Raw genomic sequence first — 19,022 nt, forward strand, 5'->3', positions numbered from 1 at the left:
ATCTGTTGCATAGATCTGGGAAGATACAGTACAACAATAGAAAGAAATATTTTTTTTTTCTGCTGTTGTGTTTGTTCTGAAGTCCTAGTCTTTAATCTAGGATTTGTCAAAACTAAGTAGAATTATTGCCTGCCTCTGGTTAAGTTTGTAGTACATGCCTTCATTGTTCCCTCTCTGTCTCAAGCCTTTCTCAAAACTTGTAGTATATGGGAAGTATTTTTTTTATTGCCTTCTGGCTAGCCAGCCAACAGGAAGTGTCTAAACTGACTACAAAGCTCAGATTTGTCACTGGTACCAAACACTACCAGTCTGCAACTCCACAGAATGAAATCTGTGCTGCAGCACCATGCCTACAAGTCTGAGTATTTGTTCTTCTCGTGGCAGTGGGTTAAGTAGGGAGAAACTTCGCACGCAACAGGCATAGTCCAAGAATACATGAACTCCCAGTTCTCTGACAAGTTTCTTCACACCCTTCCACTTTCTCCCTTCCTGCTGTTTCCCTTCACTTTTTTTTTTTAAAAAAAAAGGGGTGGGGGGGGTTGTTCCTTAGATGGTAGGAATTATCGAAAGCTAGCTGACATGTCTTGGTTCAGATTTTGCCAAAACTTCACAGTTATTTGTCCATGGCAAGACCATAAGGTACTTGCTTGGTCCCTCCTGTGTCAGTTTTGGCTTTAGTGTATGTCAATGTAGTTGTTCAAAGTGTATTTGTATGTTTACATGTGAACACAATTTGAAATGTAAGTGTATCCTTGCCAAAATTCATGAGGCTTTGATTTGAACTTAATTTAGAACAGGTGTTAAGCCATCTTACCCAGACACCAGCTCTGTTCTGTTGGTTACAATTTTCCCCAAGAGTGAAATCAAGGCATCTTTTCTTTCCCTGTAATGTTCTATGGGGAGAATGTGGTACTCGGGTACTTCTATGGCTTCTTGTCCTCTACAAGTATGAATCTCCATGTTCCAAGAAAAATTATAATGTTAAAACCCAAGGCTATAATTTCTGAACTCCATTTCCACTGAGAATGCAAACTTCAGTGAGGTACACAGTAAATTACTTCAGTTCATACTGTTGTAAAGACTGGAGACTAGTCTAATGGATTTATGTATTGGCTTCCTTCTACAACTGTATTTATTATCTCAGTCCCTTCAGACGTAAAAGCTGTATAGAAAAAGAGAATATAGTGTATTACTGCATGAAAACAAGCAAGAGTGCTCTTATTATGGAGTAGCATTCATCCTGAAATGAGCATAAACCAATATATTAGTATGACAGTTTGCTTAGCTGCTTTTAGTTTTTGTTTAATGCTTCTTTCAAGCAACTATGCAGATTGCTGGTTACAGCTTAAATTGAGTCCTGGTACGAGGATTTGCATATACACAGATGTGCATGTGGGTCTGCACACGCACACAGAGAGAGGATGTTTGCATGTGCTTCTCGAGCGGAGATCGGGCAGGTGCTGATAACTACAAAACCATGTGCACTTCACAGGAATATCTGCACAAGCCTCTTCAATTTATTTTCCCTACTGCTAGCCTGGAATGATTCTCTGCAGTTTTTGTTCCTAGGCAGAAAAAAATCTACTACTAGTGAACAAAAAGCTCCGAAGTATTTCCTCTGGAAAACTATTATATTACCCAGTAGTTCTTACAGCAAAAATGAAGTTATTTAGCATGTTTTCTTTTTCTTTTTCTTAGATGTGTGTTTTCTACTTCCTTCTTATGGTTCAGGAACTTTTCTCTCAGACTTTCATGGTTTCAGATAGTAGTTTTGTTGTTTTCTCCATTTTTCTCCCTTACAGTTACATATACTTGTCTCATCTATATCAGTCCATGTTGAGTTTTTGTCAGATTCTTCCTGATTTATCAGTTTTTCTGGTAAAGGGATATTCAGACAGCTGGAAAGCAAATGGGATTGCATCAGATCCGCATTAGGAAAAGGAAATTCAATATTGCTGAGCAGAAGATCAATTTTTTTGTTTTTCCCTTTAATAGCTTTTCTACTATTCATAAGAAAAAAAATCCAGTTGTATACTTAGTATCGTTAACTCTTGTTTGCTGCTTTTAGGTAGTAATGGAAAAGTGTTGTTTCTCTTCAGTATCTGCTCAAAATGGTTATGGTTATTTAGAGTCGAAGTTGAAAAATCTCACATAATGAAAATAGCTGAGCTCTGAGCTGATTCTGTTCAAGCAAGGTGCTGTTGTCTGAGTTTGCTAACAAAAGGGTAATTTGTGTATCTAACTAGTTTGAGAAATAGATGCATCTCCTGTATTCATCATTTATTTATGGAATGTGGTAAATGCTGCATTTCATTACGTCTGGGATCTTTTGTTGGGTAATAGGTTTCATGACAAAGAAGTTTCAAATGCTCAGCATGTTTTGATAGCAGTCTGTCATGTTACATTCGTGCTGGGGTTAGGATGGGTCCCCTCTGGATAACAAGCCAAAATGCTCTCTGAACCCTATTTTGTGAGGACTTGATTAACTTTACAAAACAGAAGTTGAGCACAAATAAATGTGCAGAACTTCCTCTGATTTCTTTCCTCTGTTGCAGGATGCTAGAAAAGCGTGTGCAGATGCCACCTTGGCTCAGGTAAGCATTTTTTTTAAGAGTTTTTAAATGAAAATCTGTCTCCTTTAAGAAAAGGAAATAAGGTATAAAAAAATAAGTGAAGTAAATCTTGAAACCTGGGGAGAATTTAGACTGCTGCAGATTATTATGTCATTGGCAGATGTGGCTAGTATTTGCTTGTTTTTCTGCATATGTCACATATCAGTTTATTCTTGCTACCTACTTCAGTCTGTTTACTTGAGAGTTCGCTAATAATCCATGTGTCTGATTCAAATGTGTTGGTACAGAAATGATATGTCAGTTCATTCATTTAAAATGTCACCAAAATACCAAGTAAAAAAGAGCAATACCAACAGTATGTGAATGTACATACCTTCGTTTGTGAGGTACGGTGTTCCAGGTTGAACACACAGGGTGCAAGTATACAAAAAAAAAAAAAGTCCAACAAACAAAAAACACCAACCTCAGCATTAATAATAGGGGAGGTCCATCACAAGGAGTTGTGTAAGGGAAATGCTTTTACCTGTTCATTTGAGACCTGAACTGTTCTGATGGCCTTTGAAGAGTAGCAGAGACCGTTGCTCAAATGCTCTTGCGAAATAATTCTGTAACACGGAGATGTAAGAAGTATGCAAACTTTATCACACACAGAATCACACAGAATTTCTAGGTTGGAATAGACCTCAAGATCATCAAGTCCAACCTCTGACCTAACACTAACAGTCCCCACTAAACCATATCCCTAAGCTCTACATCTAAACGTCTTTTAAAGACCTCCAGGGATGGGGACTCCACCACTTCCCTGGGCAGCCCGTTCCAATGTCTAACAACCCTTTCGGTAAAGAAGTTCTTCCTAACATCCAACCTAAAACTCCCCTGGCGCAACTTTAGCCCATTCCCCCTCGTCCTGTCACCAGGCACGTGAGAGAACAAACCAACCGCCACCTCGCTACAGCCTCCCTTGAGGTACCTGTAGAGAGCGATAAGGTCACCCCTGAGCCTCCTTTTCTCCAGGCTAAACAGTCCCAGCTCCCTCAGCCGCTCCTCGTAGGACTTGTTCTCCAGGCCCCTCACCAGCTTCATTGCCCTCCTCTGGACTCGCTCAAGCACCTCGATGTCCTTCTTGTTGCGAGGGGCCCAAAACTGAACGCAGTACTCGAGGTGCGGCCTCAAACTCGAGGTGCGGCCTCATCCGTAAAACAAATTTCTAAACTCTTGGATTTGTTGTGATGTGTACTCAATATATATTACTGGAAATGTGTGCTGTTTCAACTGATGTTTTTCTCCAGGTTGGAGAACTTATTTATGTTAAACTTAACAGCCAAAGGACATCTAAACTGATTACTTCCTCACTTTGCTATTCACTTATTCCAGAGCTTACTTTTATCTTCCAAAAGTTAAAATAAAACAGGAGTACTCTGAATTTAATATTCCAATATTTGGAAGGGAAGGTTGTCTGGATCTGGAAGCAAGTTATTACTCATTCAACAAAAGCAGAGGAAGTAGAGGCATGTCTAAAGCCCAACAAATTGCACTCCCTTGTAGAAAGAAAAAATATATCCAAAAGGCAAACTCCCCTCCATCACAGATCTGAAGTCTTAGAGGTCTAAGAAGATACCACCAAAACCAAGTAAATTTGGATATTTGCTATAAATGTGATAGTGAGGCTGCATCTAGAGCAGGTCTTTTTGCTTGATAAATAAGCGAGTATTACATAAAATGAAGTAACTGCTAGGCACTAAAAAACAGTCAGTATTCAAAATGTAGGACTTCCTGATTTACATGGCAATGCTCATGTAAATGTGATTATTTATGATGCATTATGTGGAACTGTGTAGTGAAAATTCAGGGTATGACACGATTCTTATTACAGATCACAGCCAATATTGACCCAGTGGGGAGAATTCAAATGCGCACTAGAAGAACACTCCGGGGACACCTGGCTAAAATTTATGCAATGCATTGGGGGACTGATTCCAGGTGGGTGTTAGTGATACAGAACTGGATCATTGGGCTTCACTGTGCTTTGGAAAGTTGAGTGCACTGAACTGTTATTTACCTGTTCTACCACTAGGAACCACTAGTTCCAAGAGAATTTAGGCAACCAAGAGAACTCAGAAACTATTAATAATCACTTTTTTCCTCCTGACTTGCATGTTTTTTTTTCATGCGAATAAATTTGTTGCTAGAATAGCAGTTTTGTCTGCTTGCCCAAAAAATATAGTTGTGGTACCATGTGAATTTTGAGGAAATGTGGAGATACAGCAGGTCTCATCATTTTTTTTATTTATTATTTTATTTTTTTCCCTTAAATTCTTCTTGCTAAATGCTAATGTTCAGTCTACAGAGAAGCTAAATGATGCCAGTATCAGCTACTTTCATTTTCTTTTCTTTACAAGGATTTTAAGGCACACTGATGACAGCAAATCTTCAAACTTCAGTTAAGAGCTTGTTGCTTCTTCCTTGCAGGGTTGGATAAATTCTTTTTCCCCTTAAAAATTTTTAAGTTACAAGTAAGGAATTTTATGGCTAGCCTCCTTCTACTCAGAATAGACTTTCAAAGGAAGGTTGATGTCATTAAAGTTACTTTTCATCAAATTTGTTTAAACAAGCTGTACTGTATGAAAGAATTGCACAAAGTCTTCTGTGTATGTGTACAGGGAAACCCCTGAAACAAAATAGCCAAGTGCTTAACAAAGTAAAATATGCATTATGTAAATGGAAAATAATTTGTAATACTTTCAGCTTCTGAATTACTTAGTAATTAAAAATTGGAATGGACAATTGTTACACGATGAGTTAAACTTCATAAGTTTTGTGCCTTAGTTTTCCTCTGCCTGTGAAAGAAGCTTGTTTCTCACAGGAATGTGGAATTCATTACTTCTAGCACTCTGTTATATTGGTTATTTAAAAGACAGGGATTCAATCTCTTGTCTGGCAAAAGTGCATCATAACAGCTGTAAAATATAACCTAGATCAAAAAAAAAAAAAAAAAAGCAAAGCCACTGGAGCACTTCAGTGATTGCAGTGCACTTTTCAGCTGGAAATGGTCAGAGAGGAAGAGGCATGGAACAAATTTGAATACTGTACTGGACTATTGTATCTGAATTTACTTAGAAAAGGCTAAGCAGATGTTTCATGCCAGTATTCCCATCTATCTTTAAACATAGTAAAAGCATGTAAGAGTTCTGAACAATTAACTAGTACCTTATGTGTCAAACAGTTGCTGAGTGTGGAGTGAGGCATTGATTTAAAAATAAACTCAAAAAAAATAATCTTCCTAAAGCTACCCCTTCCCCTAGTGATATCTTCACTGCATTTCATTTTTATTTCCTTTGTAGTTCAGTGCTGACATTGATCCAGGTTTTTGAACAGCTTAGAATTTTAACTCCTGTTCTACAAACAGGAAAAGGGAAAACAAGTTGACAGTATAGATTCCCAAACTCAATGAATCTGAAGCCTGTGCCTAGAACACACAAGCACCAATTCCATGTGACTTCTCTGCATCAGTTTTCATGACTGCGATGCTTGTTACGTGGCTACTGTCTTTCTGAAATCTGAATGTGCGGACATGTTGGTGTCCCATCACATATTTCCACAATATTCATCACTTAATGTTGATGGCATCCAAGGTAATCTTCCTGGTGCTAATAACTAGAATTGAGTATTGACACACTATACTTAAATGGTTTCAAGTACCTTAGTTTTGATAGTGGAGACAAATGCCATCAAAATGTTTCTCTTTGTCTTCCTGCAATGATAGTGTTTACCTCCTGTTTCCTCTATAGGCTTCTAGTTAGTGCCTCCCAGGATGGCAAACTTATAATTTGGGACAGCTATACTACAAACAAGGTAAGATTAACTGGTATGTTGCTATATAATTCAATTGTTAAGAGAAAGGAAGTATCATCTGTCATGATTTTGGCTGCATTACTTTTGTAATTTTGACTTTTCTAAACCTGTAAAGAATACAGCAGTGTCCTAAGTGTGTTCTGTATGAAAATGTGCGCCACAAACAGAAAACAACAAAATAGTCCAAGGAAATGCTTTGATTTTATTTTGATGCCACAGAATCGCTGATCAACAAAGAGCAAGAAATAATCAGCATGTTGCACCAAAATAGAGGGTTAAGAATAGCCATGGTAATTTGTTGTCTGCAGTGAAGGATTGAAAGACCTGAAATATGTGAGGCGTCACTTCCTGGCTGCAGTCATATGATGCAGACGAGAATTACTTTTACTTTCACATGACAGTGGTTGGTATTTAGTGGTTATGTTTACAGTTACAAGGGCTAGCAACAGTTTACATGCTGCCCCTTTGGCTTAGGTTGGCAGGGATACGTAAGTTTTGCGGACACAGGAACATGGAATTGACTTTTTCAAACAAATTTTCCTGACTTGGTTCATATCAGAGCCTTATAAGCAATTTTGCCAATGTGCATAACAAATGGCATGCTACAGAGGGGAAGCAGAAACAAACACTTGCAGTAGTAACTCCTAAAGCTGGGATGACTAGAATCTGTCAAGTTGTGAAATTATTGAATCCATAGCTTTACTAAAGAATAATAATACAGTTTGTTAAATAAAAAATTCAATTTTTTGGTTTTATGCTCTTATTTTCTTTTGACCCTAACCCCAAGGTAAATGTGTTTTAAATGACTGTAACACAACTGAAAGATGCTAAAATAATCACTGTGCACCATTATTTCTGTATTAGTATCTCCCACTTTGATATAAATGTTAATTAATCCATGGCATCACCAAGAGGCAGAGAGCAGCTGTTTTATCTAGACGGAATAAAATCAGTTTGGTACCAGACGGATATTTTTTTTACTAGAATCAGAGAAGGAGCTCCTCAGCTGCTGGAAACATCTCCCCCTATAACTGTTGGCAAGATTGGTTCAGTGAAGTAGTGACTGAGTTGTGTGGGTTTTGTTGTTTTTGCTGTGTTTTTAAACAAACAAACAAAAAACCACCTGGAATTACAGCTAACAAATAGCTTGGTGTTAGAACAGTATTAAATTTGTCTGGGTAGCACCTGGAAGTAGTTGATGCAAAACATTTGAACGATAGCCTGCAGATATTTTTTGGCCATTGCAGCACAAAGTGGAAGTAACACAGCTGTCATAAAAAGATCTTTTCCGCATGATAAGATAAGTGACTCAAGGTAAATATTCCAGGTAGTTCCTTGTTAGAAAACTTCTGAAAATGATCTGGTTGTGTTGTTAGCAGAGTATTGTTCTCTAACTGCTGCTCACTGCTGTATTGCTGCTAACTGGAGCAGTGGAGGAACAGACACTAGTCTTTGCTATTTACTTCAGAAGTGTGAGAAGATTGTGAATATTGCATGGGAGCTCACGATATACATAAGGATATGATTCCTTTCTCAAAGATGATATGAACAAATTTGAAGGATAAATGCAATAAATTAACAAGATAGAAAATGTTTAGTTTCAATATTTCTTACAAAGTTTTGTTGAGCACAGAATGACAAGGAAACATTGGGAGTTATTTAAATACAAAGTCTGATTGCTTGCAGTGGATTTCCAAAGGAGGATTTAAATGGCAGCGAGAGTAGCAATTTCCTCACTTGTTCATTCATAGCATAGCATCTAAGCCTGGAATTGGCAGTTCTGCTGACTGTACTTGGAAGTCAATATTTTCCTGAACCTATTACAAACCAATAGTAATCAGAGCACTGAAATGAAATCACTTAGTTTTTACCAAAATTGCTGATTAAACTGAATTCAGGAAAGGCAAATCCAGGGTTTTAATTACATCATTACTCGGTCTTACAAGCTATTTATTTTCTTCTTGTGCTTTTGACCAAAAAATGTGTGGCTTGAGAGAGAGGGAGATGAAAACCTCCTGATGGTGAAGTACTGAATGAGTTGTTTTGCAGATGAAGGATTTAATGTATCTGTTTCAGGTGCATGCTATTCCCCTGCGTTCATCTTGGGTCATGACTTGTGCATATGCTCCTTCTGGAAATTATGTGGCTTGTGGTGGTCTTGATAACATCTGTTCCATCTATAACTTGAAAACTCGTGAAGGGAATGTACGTGTCAGCCGTGAACTAGCTGGTCACACAGGTGAGTGCCTACTTAGTTACCTAAGCACATGGTGCAGATTTTTTTTTAATCTATTGGAGTATTCGATGTTATTTTACTGCCTGGTATGGCATGACTTTAAGTTCAAACTCTTCTGTGTATTGGTCCCTCTGCTGTGTTTTTGGAATTGATCAGGAAGGGAGATGTAATTACAAAACACATTTTCTAAATAATTTTCTCCTCTTGCTTCCAGCTTTACTAGCTTTCATGCTGTTGCTTTTAAAAGTACCTTGAATTACTTCTTTTGTCCTTAGCCACTGGTAGTCGTAAGCCTTATACAGCTGTCTCAGTTCTAACTGCTTGGATGGTAACAGTTTTTCTCCTTTTTGCCTAAAATACAGTACACTAATTTTTACCTTAAGTTTCTGTTTCTGAGGTCGGCTGTCCTGTGACTGAGGCAAGAAAGGTAGCCTTGTAGGCTTTGCCAGTTTAATTAGGCTGTAAACAGCAGCTGCAAGGTTCTGTTAGTGACAGATGAAGCAGAATTCATCTAGCTAGGTAAGAAGGGCTATAGAAACACAGCTGTTGCAAAGGTTTTTTTGTGTTTTTGTTTTGTTTTGTTTTGTTTTGTTTTTAGTTTAGGGGATGAGTTGAATTTTTTTCTTTCTGATCCAAGAAGCTCCTTGTCACAAAGTACTTGTAAAAGCAAAATTACTGACTGAACATACTCTCTGCTTCCTAAACAATGCAGTTAAGGGAGATGAGCACCTGCCAAGTGTGAACTGCTTTTGTATATTGTCTGATAATGGACAGTTTGCTTTTTCTCCCATGCTTTTTTTTTGTGAATGGGATTGTAATTTTTTCAGAGGAAGGGTGGGAGGTAGGTGGGTGTTTCTTGAACTCCACTGGAAATGAAAATTCTGGCTATGTGTTCTTGTGTCTTGTAGAGTCCTAGTGAAGTACTGAGCCTGTAAAACACCAGGAGTTTGCGTGTTTTTTTTTTTTTTTTTTTTTTTTTTTTTTTTTTTTTTTTGCAGAATCAGTAATTCCTCCAGCTATCTGAGAAAGGGATTCAGCTGTAAGGCTGCAGTTGACAAGCTGCGCATCATTTTTCTTGTCCCTTTGTTTCCACAAAAAGCATAATCCAAAATGCAGCAAAACAGACACGGATTGCTCTAGAGGTTGCCAGCTTGGCTCTGGAGAAAGCCTTTAATGGTTCTTTGGAGAAAGCATCAGGTGGATTGTGTGTCTGGCTGTTTTTTCTGTCTCATCAAGCCTCTAGTTACAGGGTAAAGAAAATGGTATGAAGACTGCTCTTTGGAGAAAACTAAAGTTACTCAGAAACAAATAGTTGTACGTTAATGAATTTTTATACAGAAAAAGTTGAACGTGAATTCAAGTGGGCTTAATGCTATTTAATTTTCTTTCAGTGCGTTTTCTTCTGTGGTATGATTCATGTAATTTAGAAGAATTCTATATCCTCAGGGTGGAGTTAAGGGTGTGGGAAAGCAATGTTGATTGGACCTTCAGATAATAATAGTGGTTGTGATGTGATCACTTGAAGTGATTTATTAGGAGGTCCTCTCCCCACCACACATACCCCTTTCAGGGCACAAGGAGAATTGGAATGATCTTTGGACACAGGGAGCTTTGGCTTTCAGTGTGTGGCCTTGTGTATGCATATGAAAGGCTTTAGCAATAAAAAGAGCATTATTTCTGTGGTATTCCAGCTGCTTAATGGTCTTTCTAAGGTTATACGCTGTATTTATAGCTGGTAAAACATGGATTTTTGCATAACACAAGGCAGAATTTCATTGTAATGCCAGGGAAATCAAGAGAATACATTTGAGACCTGACCAATTCATGTGCAGTCTTCTCAAAGGAGCAGTTTTAATGGTCTGCTTTGCTGTTGGCGAATTGCACAACGCCCATAGCTGGAAGCTGATGTTTACAAATTTTCCTACTTTGCCATAGCTGAAATTTTCAGAAGATTGATTGTGCTTTAGAAAACACACTGACATAGAGGTGGCTGGGACAGACTGATTTTGTAACCAGTTACAGCGGCAGCTGGTCCTTCAGTAGAAAGAAAGTTCACAACATTCAGATAATTTGCTTCTTTGTACTGACCAAGAATGTAGTTTGTTTTTTTTTTTTCAATAGTTGTATGATCCAGTCCATGTCACAAACACTTGTTGCTTCTGGATGTTGTAAAGATCTACTGTCTTAGGAAGTTCAGTGTACAGTGCCAGATAACGCCTACTTCTGTCCAGGTTGGCCAGTGGAGTTGAGAGGTTTGCCTCACTATTCCATCTTTTTCCATCTCCCCTTTTCCCCTGCCCATTTTTTACCAAAAGAAAAACAGTAAGATATTTTCAGACCCCTACTTCAGTAATTTTCTTCTGTGTGTTTGTTTAGATCAATTTGCTGATACTAATAGATTACTATGCTGGTTGAATTAGGCATGGCCTGTAGAGAACCTAAATGTATTTTGTCTCAAACTTCCGAGGTTCCTGTCTAAAAATTGTCTTATGGATAGTAGCAGCATCTTGCAGCACCTTCAGGGGAGGAAGAAGAAACATCTAAGTCAATATGCAGTGTGAAGTGTAGTCTCTGATTTTATTGATCAACATATTTTGCTTTCAGGATACTTGTCATGCTGTCGTTTCTTGGATGATAATCAAATAGTTACCAGCTCCGGCGACACCACTTGGTAAGCCGTAAAATTGTGACATGATTGTTAGTAAAGACTTTTCACATTTAAACTCTGTTATTGAAGAAGACTTAATTCCTCATAGAGCTGATAGTCATCCAGAAGATTCAACACAATTGATTATTTCTTGTATGTCATGTTTTTATTAATAACGTAAAACTTGGTCTTTCAAGTGTTTTAGCTTTGGCTGTTCAGTTATGCCCATGTTCTGGAGAGCCTGACCTAATTCTTTGTGCTAAGATGGTATGTGGTAATTTTTAGTATAACTGGCTTTCAGAAAGAAGTATACTAGACCAGTGACTCTTCTCCAAGTACTTCAGTATTCAGTTTTCATTACTTTTTTCTTGAAAGTCATATTTGGATGTTTTTAATACAAAATGCTACATTCAGAAGAGCTCCTAGAAAATATTCTACAGTGACAGCAGATGGGTTTTTTTGAGGAGAATGTAGGTGTTTGTCTTAATAAATACTAGCTTCGGTACGAAAAAGGCCTCAATCTTCTTTTCATCAATTTTTCTATTACATCTGCTTCTTAAAAGCAACGCAGCTCTCCCAGGCAGCAGTTCTTACAGCAAAGGTTGTCTAATATATACCTCTCCTACACAATGTCAGTCTCTTTGAAGACCCATCTATTAGTCCACTGATTTAGAGTAGCTATTGAATATAGACATTTGTTTTTATACTGAAAGATTCCTAAATATAATTTTCATAGGAAAAAAAAGAAAAGAAAAATAATAAAACAATAAACAGGATCCGTTAAAACAAGGCTCTTTTAAAAAATTATACAACTGCTTCAGGAGTTATCATAGTAACTTGATGGTTGTCTGGATAAATTTGTCCTTGATAGCACCTGGGATCAGCCAGGCTCTAAGAGCAACAAAGTACCACAATCTTTTATTTGGAAATCTGTTGCTGATGGATTTGACTTGTTGAGAAATTAGACAAATGAAAGGGATAGTTGCATTGTTTCATTCTTTGATACTTTTTGATCAATCAGAGTAGTAGCGATTTTGCTGTCTTGGGGAAAATGATGTGGCTTTAAGACGACAAACATAATTCACAAAGTTATACGTTCATAGTGATATTATAAAAAGGAGGCTGACTCAACTACTGCTGTAGCCTTACAGCTGCTACTTTATCCACTGGACAGTGATGTCATTGCCATGGCTCTGGAGCTCTGTGTATAAACAGCCATGAGCATTACTCTTTTTTTTTTTTTTTCCCCATTCTGCATTTTAAAAACACCAATATCTTAAAAACTGAAGATGACTTCTAAAATCTGCTATGTACAATTATTGTGTAACATAGCTAAGTAGTTCAGCAAAGAATGTCTGTTTTTCTGCTCTCAATATTTTTATTAATGCTTCATGGATATTCTCTTTTTAGAAGAGAAATTAACAGGTTTAGATGAAATTTGCTGTATGGACTTTGTAATGGAGCACAAAAGATAACATGAATGTGTTGATTTTTGCCTTTTTAATTATTTTTTTCAAGCGCTCTCTGGGACATAGAAACTGGTCAGCAGACAACTACATTTACTGGGCACACTGGAGATGTCATGAGTTTGTCTCTTGCTCCTGATGCCCGGTGTTTTGTTTCTGGTGCCTGTGATGCCTCTGCCAAACTGTGGGATGTTAGAGAAGGAATGTGTCGGCAAACCTTCACTGGCCATGAGTCGGATATCAACGCCATCTGTGTAAGTATCGGCTTGAACAGGGGATATGGGATTTAAATCTGGTTTTGTATTGCTTTCATCTCAGCTGTTAAGCATATACTGTATGGTGTAGTTCTCCACAGCTAGATATCCATTGTGGTAAGTGGAAATGGTAAATAAGGTAGTGTTTCTTCACTTGTTATTAACTACTTCACTCTTTTGAGTACTTTGTCCATTTTGTCAGCTACTTTGAAATTAATTTGCAATCTTTTGTCTTTTTTTTATTCCTATTTTCTTCTGCCCATCATTGAAGTTCTTCCCCAATGGCAATGCATTTGCCACAGGCTCGGATGATGCTACATGCAGGCTTTTTGATCTTCGGGCTGATCAGGAACTAATGGTTTATTCACACGATAACATCATCTGTGGCATCACCTCTGTAGCATTTTCCAAGAGTGGACGTCTCCTCCTAGCTGGTTATGATGACTTTAACTGCAATGTGTGGGATACACTGAAAGCTGATAGAGCAGGTAAACATATTTGGTTTTAAATATTAGAAACAGAGACATACTGATCTGTGAGCTGTGACATTATGTGCAGACTTGTTAACAGTCTCAATTTCAAAACTCAGGGATAGCCTGTTTTAAGATGACCAACAGTGTAAATATGGCTTAATGATGGTAACAAATTGATTGGAATACTTTTGAATGATAAAAGGGAACAGTGAATGGTTGAGAACAGGAAGATTGCCATTAAAAACAAGGTTTTGGAGTTGGGGGGGCTATATGTATTTTTATTTTATTTAGACCATAGTACTGTTTTACATATGAGTTGTTCAAAGCAATTTAACATACTGTCTGCCGTCTCCTCTGTGGAGGTCTTACTGTTGCCTGACCTTAGCACTTGACAGAACAGCTTACAGAAATACTACAAGTTGGAAGTTGATAAGCTATCAAATGCCGTCAGGTATTTCATATTCCACTGAACAGTTGCATTGATTTTATGGTATTGTAATTGTCAAGCAGCAGTTTGGGTTCATTGATTTTCATTATTTCCAAAATTATTTGTACAGTAAACATTTCTGCCAGAAATGTTTTATTAAATATACTCCTTAGTTATTTTGTGTGAGTTTTTAAAGTATAAACAAACTGACTCTTTCGCATGGGCTAATAAAAGGTTCATTGAATATGTTGCCACGTCAAGCAATCTACTTATTTTGTAAGAATTTTGCTACTCATCAATGTGGCTGCTTAAGTAAATATATCTCTCACTATATTTATTTGTAGCAGTAACTGTAGGGACAGCAGAATACAAAGATTGTGCAGATTCGCTTTTGAGGAAGTGAATAGGAATGATATGTCCAAAAGTTCAGCTAATTTAACTGGAGTTCTTTAAAATCAGAACTTTTATCAGAAAAAAGGATAAAAAGTACACATTGTCACAAACGTGTTGCTGTTTGCATCAGAACAGGGGATGATGATGGGAGCCTAGTCTGTTATTGAATAAAGTGTTTCTGGGCTTTTAATATTACGTAGATCTGCTTTAAAAGCAAACAAAAACCACCAACCAAGCAGAATATCCCTTCGTGTGGAGTTGGAAGGAGTAGTTCCAAGTACATTACTTGGTGCAAATAGACTTAACTGTTCTGGAAAGATTGTGTACTAAAGGTAGAAAAGATATAAATACGTAACCCTGGACTATACCTAAGTAATTTCCATTTGATTTCTTAATTTATTTATCGGCTTTGTCTTAGCACTCAGATTTTACTCTTCCAGAATTTGAGAGTTATCTGCTAGTGCTTAGAAGTCAAAACTGAGGGCACTTAGTTCATATACTATTAACAGCATTTGGTTCTATTTGCAAGTTAATGATGCCAAATGCAATTACTGAAATGCATTTGTTGAAATCAGCCTCACCTGTGGGTTGAGATTTGTAGTTCAAGATTCTTGTACTTTAATTGTTGAGACCATAAATGTGGATGTAGGCCTGTACGTACCTAAAACTTGGCAATGAATTGAGAAATTGCTTTCCATTAACGTTTAGATTAGTTTACAGTTAGTTGTAATTAAGTACTGTGAAAATAAAATATTTAATGCTTTATTAAATCAAATCAGCAGCTAAGTCCTGTTACGCAACTAGCAGCTAGATTTAGGTTCACAAATGGTGTTTCACCTGCTCTGGAAATACCATGTAGGTGATGGTGTATGACAAAGTACTGAGGGAGATGACATGGGAAGAGAATTGTGTGACTTACTCAGTTGTGTTTTGTCCTGTATTTCTTCTTTGAAATTACCTCATGAAGACAAAGAATGGGAGGGGAGGTGATGATCTTGCTTACTTGTAGAAACGAGGAAAAAAAAAATTATACTAATCTGGATTATACAGTCTGTGTACTCATGAAATGCAATTTTTTTTACTGCCAAATTTTAAACTGATTTAAGGAACTGCTTTAAATGTTCTGCTTATTGAAATGCTCTGAGACTTAGATTACTGAGCAGAATTTACACTTCTCTAGTGCCTGATTCTATATTAAACACCTTTGTAGCTGATATGTTCAGAACAAATTGTGTAAGCCTTCTTGGCTTGCTCTCTCTCTAGTTTATCAAATTGCAGCACTTACTGATGGTGGTGGCAGACTGTCAGTTCTAATGTATTAATGCTATTTCCCAGCAAATTCTAGGTAACTCCTAGGCACTTGCGTCAGCTCTGGCAGCTGGCTTCTGTATCGTGCTGAATTTTTGAAGATTGTATCATCCACTTCAACGCTCACGATTTGATTTCTGCTGCAGAAGTGCAGAATTCTGTGCTGAGCCTTAGACTCGTATACAGATTTAATAGGCTCTGGAGATTAAGTGTATTACAGTCTTACATTTCTGATATACTTGATAAAAGCAGTTACTTTTTTCAAACATCAAGAATCCTTGTGTAGGAAGTAGTGATTTTTACACTGAAGTAAGACTTTAAAAACACTAATTCTTTAAACGTACTATCTTGTATGAGAACTAAAACTTCCTTCATAGTAAATGAAGGGGAAAGACCCCAAAATATGAAGGAGGTAAGTCCTGGGTGCATTGTAATTTGATGTAGAAAGATTAATCAGTCTGTTATGCGATCTATCAAGCATATCTTAGCTCAGTGCAGTGGGCTGTGTAGAGCTCGAACATAAGTAGGTTTTGTTTTTACCTCCTTGAAACAGTTAAAAGGAATAGAGGTAAATGTTGGCTCCCTTTTTGCTGTTTAGTTTAGTGTCTCAGTTGTTTTATTTTTAATGGTACTATAATTGATTTGCAGCAGATCTCCATATTGGCAAAAACTATGTAGGTGTTGAAGTTTTGTAAGTGCCTATAAACATAGTAAGATAAAAATAGATGGAAAATGCTTCAGTGTTCAGAACATAATTCAGCTTCTTGTTTAGTGCATTCAAAATTTTGCAAAATCTAATTGATCTTAACCTCTGTGGAGAGGAAATACTAAGTGCTCTGTGGTGCACGGTTATACTGCGTTAACATGACACTGCTGGCAGGATTTTCAAGGCAGTGATTTCACAACTCACAAGAAGGCAGTAAGGTCATAACGCAGGGTATATACAAAATTCTGGAGTCAGGCGTTTTCTGCATTACTGTTTTGCAAACCCACCCAGTTATTTCTAAGTTTGTGCCTGAAAAAGCAGAAGCATTTACAAATCTAAACCACTCTCGTTCAGAATTTTTGGACGTATAGGATGACTAATCCAAACACGGCTGCCTCAGAGTTACTTGAACAGAAATAAGGAATCATCAGAGCAATGTAATAGGTTTGTTGCATGTTCTTATTTATAGGTGTCCTTGCTGGTCATGATAACCGTGTCAGTTGCTTAGGTGTGACTGATGATGGTATGGCAGTGGCAACAGGATCATGGGACAGCTTCCTCAAGATCTGGAACTGAAGTAAGTACACAGCAAATTAATTAAGGCTGTCCTTTTTTGGTGTTCAGATGCTTTTTTTCCAGGTCCAAGCAGTACTTTTTTTGCTGATGTTGTGAGCTTGTAGTTCAAGTTAGGAAAGTCAAGGGGGGAAAAAAACAAGTGTAGCTTTTTGTTTTGTTTGCTTTTAGAAGGCTGTTTGTTTAGTGTATGCAATGACGCTTTTGTGGTCAGCTATTTACGGCAGGTTTTTATTTTCCTGGTAGGGATGACTCTAAGGTCTTTTGAGTCTGGGTTGGTAAATAAATGGTGTTCTTGAAAATGGGGAGATAATGGCAGAATGCATCAGTGGGTAGCATGAGCAAAACTTAAAACCTGACTAGAATTTATCAAAGTGCAACTCTTAATACATCTTTCTGTGTGTCAGAAGAGCGGCGGACTCCGTGACTGGAAGAAGTTTCCAACGATTGAAAATTAAAAATGATAGCATATCCAATCCAACCATACTAACTTGGACCCCCATCCTCCCCAACTTCAAAGGGCAAGATCTTTTCCGTCTCCTGTTGCTGAAATGAAGAGCACAATTACCTTTCCAAGAAGAATTTCTGTGTTGTAAGCAAAATGAAATTGTGCATTCCTTTTGGGACCATTTTTTTTTTGTCTTGAGAATTTAAAAATCAAACACTATCATAAAAGCATGACCAGAAAATATACTTGAGCATAATTGTGAAACAGTTAGCTTTCACTGTAGTTTCCAAGTCAAAGTTAAGGACTTTATCTCACTCACTTGCAAATTTTAAAGTCATGTTTGTAGCAGGATTTTTTTCAAGTTTCCTTTTTAAATACATTTGTTTATGTATTTAATTGAGCAAAACAAGGGAGTCCTAGCCCAGAGCATCTGGGGGTTATTAACGCTGTAAATTTAGTCCCTAATTTTTTTTATTTTATTTTCTAGTATCACAAATAATTGTTGCACAAAACTTGGCATATATAGGGTAATGTTAAGCAGTAAGGTAACCAAGCACATGCTGTACAAGGTAATGAATGCTTGTTTAAAGAATCCTTTCACCTTTTATGGATAACAAATGCAATCCTTGGTCCCTCCTACCCCCCTCTTCTCACCACACTGATTTTTTTAATCTGTTTTGGTTTTGTCCACTTGAAAGGGCAATTTATATATCCTAACACTATCCTGTAGTCTCAACAACCAGGAATCTCTGTTTTCAAAAGAGACCTATCCTACACTTGGGTATTGAGTCAATTCTTTGTGTATGAAATGATGTACAAATCAATGTTTTGAAAATAATGATCTTGAACTTTCTAAGTTAAACAAAAAAACCTTTTTTGATTGTTTGCCATATTGGGTGGGTTTACTCTTAGAATCGCATGCTGTAGAAATGCTAAAAAGTGCATATTGGACTAAGTCCTCTAGATGTTTTTTCTTTGAAGAAATAACCTGTTTAAAAACTGTAACCATTGTTGCTGTATTCATTTATTGTTGCTACTCTGTGCATAAATCTATGAAGAACTCAAGTACAAAGCTATGCACGTTTTGGAGTAGCGTGATAAGTCACTTTTTTTTTTTTTAAAGAAACGGCCTGTTCAAACAATCGCTGTCAAAGATTCTGGGGTGTGGGAGGAGGGAACCTAAACCATCTTCTTTATAAATCAGTTCCTCACAGCCAGTTCCTCTTGTAGGATGAGTCCTTTGCATCTGATTAGAGTCATTTTTGTAATGAGCAGGTTTTCCTGGCTTTCTTTTCAAATAAAATGTTAAAAGCAGCAGTGTTTGGACAGCGGATTGTTCTGTTAAACTTTCCTATCTTCTCACTGTATCCAGAAATGCTCCTTCCTAGCAGCAGTAGTAGCTTTTCTCCATTTTGTTTTTTCTGCAACATTCTGTACAAAAATGTGCTGTAATTGTGCGTTAGGCCTGGATTTGGCATAAAAGATGAATTCCTTCTTTCTCTCTTTCATGAAACTACTCTGTAGAGCTTTCTCCACACCCTGTATCCCTCTTCACCTTTTGTATTTAATTTTAAAGTCAGTGTACTTCAAGAAAGCTGGATGCAAGATAGATACTATATTAAAATGTAATGTTATTTAAGATGTAATAAAGCAGTTTGACATGAGT

The 19,022-nt window shown here is 37.2% G+C and overlaps 1 protein-coding gene across 5 annotated transcripts in view; it reads left to right on the top strand.

Annotated features, from left to right (window-relative positions):
- GNB1 (G protein subunit beta 1) overlaps positions 1-19,020 on the top strand; it is a 45,773-nt gene extending 26,753 nt beyond the window's left edge. For 4 of the 5 annotated variants that reach the window (XM_035344902.1, XM_035344904.1, XM_035344905.1 and 1 more), the window contains 9 exons: positions 2,556-2,594; positions 4,447-4,553; positions 6,362-6,425; positions 8,502-8,664; positions 11,266-11,332; positions 12,827-13,028; positions 13,300-13,516; positions 16,805-16,912; positions 17,316-19,020. In XM_035344902.1, the coding sequence (XP_035200793.1) occupies positions 2,556-2,594; positions 4,447-4,553; positions 6,362-6,425; positions 8,502-8,664; positions 11,266-11,332; positions 12,827-13,028; positions 13,300-13,516; positions 16,805-16,911 (966 nt within the window). In that variant the 3' untranslated portion in view covers position 16,912; positions 17,316-19,020. The remainder of the gene's footprint in view (positions 1-2,555; positions 2,595-4,446; positions 4,554-6,361; positions 6,426-8,501; positions 8,665-11,265; positions 11,333-12,826; positions 13,029-13,299; positions 13,517-16,804; positions 16,913-17,315) is intronic. The other variant, XM_035344906.1, reaches the window with a different exon arrangement.
- The last annotated feature ends 2 nt before the right edge of the window (positions 19,021-19,022 follow it).

The sequence above is a fragment of the Oxyura jamaicensis genome, chromosome 21, assembly GCF_011077185.1.
Source record: "Oxyura jamaicensis isolate SHBP4307 breed ruddy duck chromosome 21, BPBGC_Ojam_1.0, whole genome shotgun sequence".
NCBI classification, from domain to species: Eukaryota; Metazoa; Chordata; class Aves; order Anseriformes; family Anatidae; genus Oxyura; species Oxyura jamaicensis.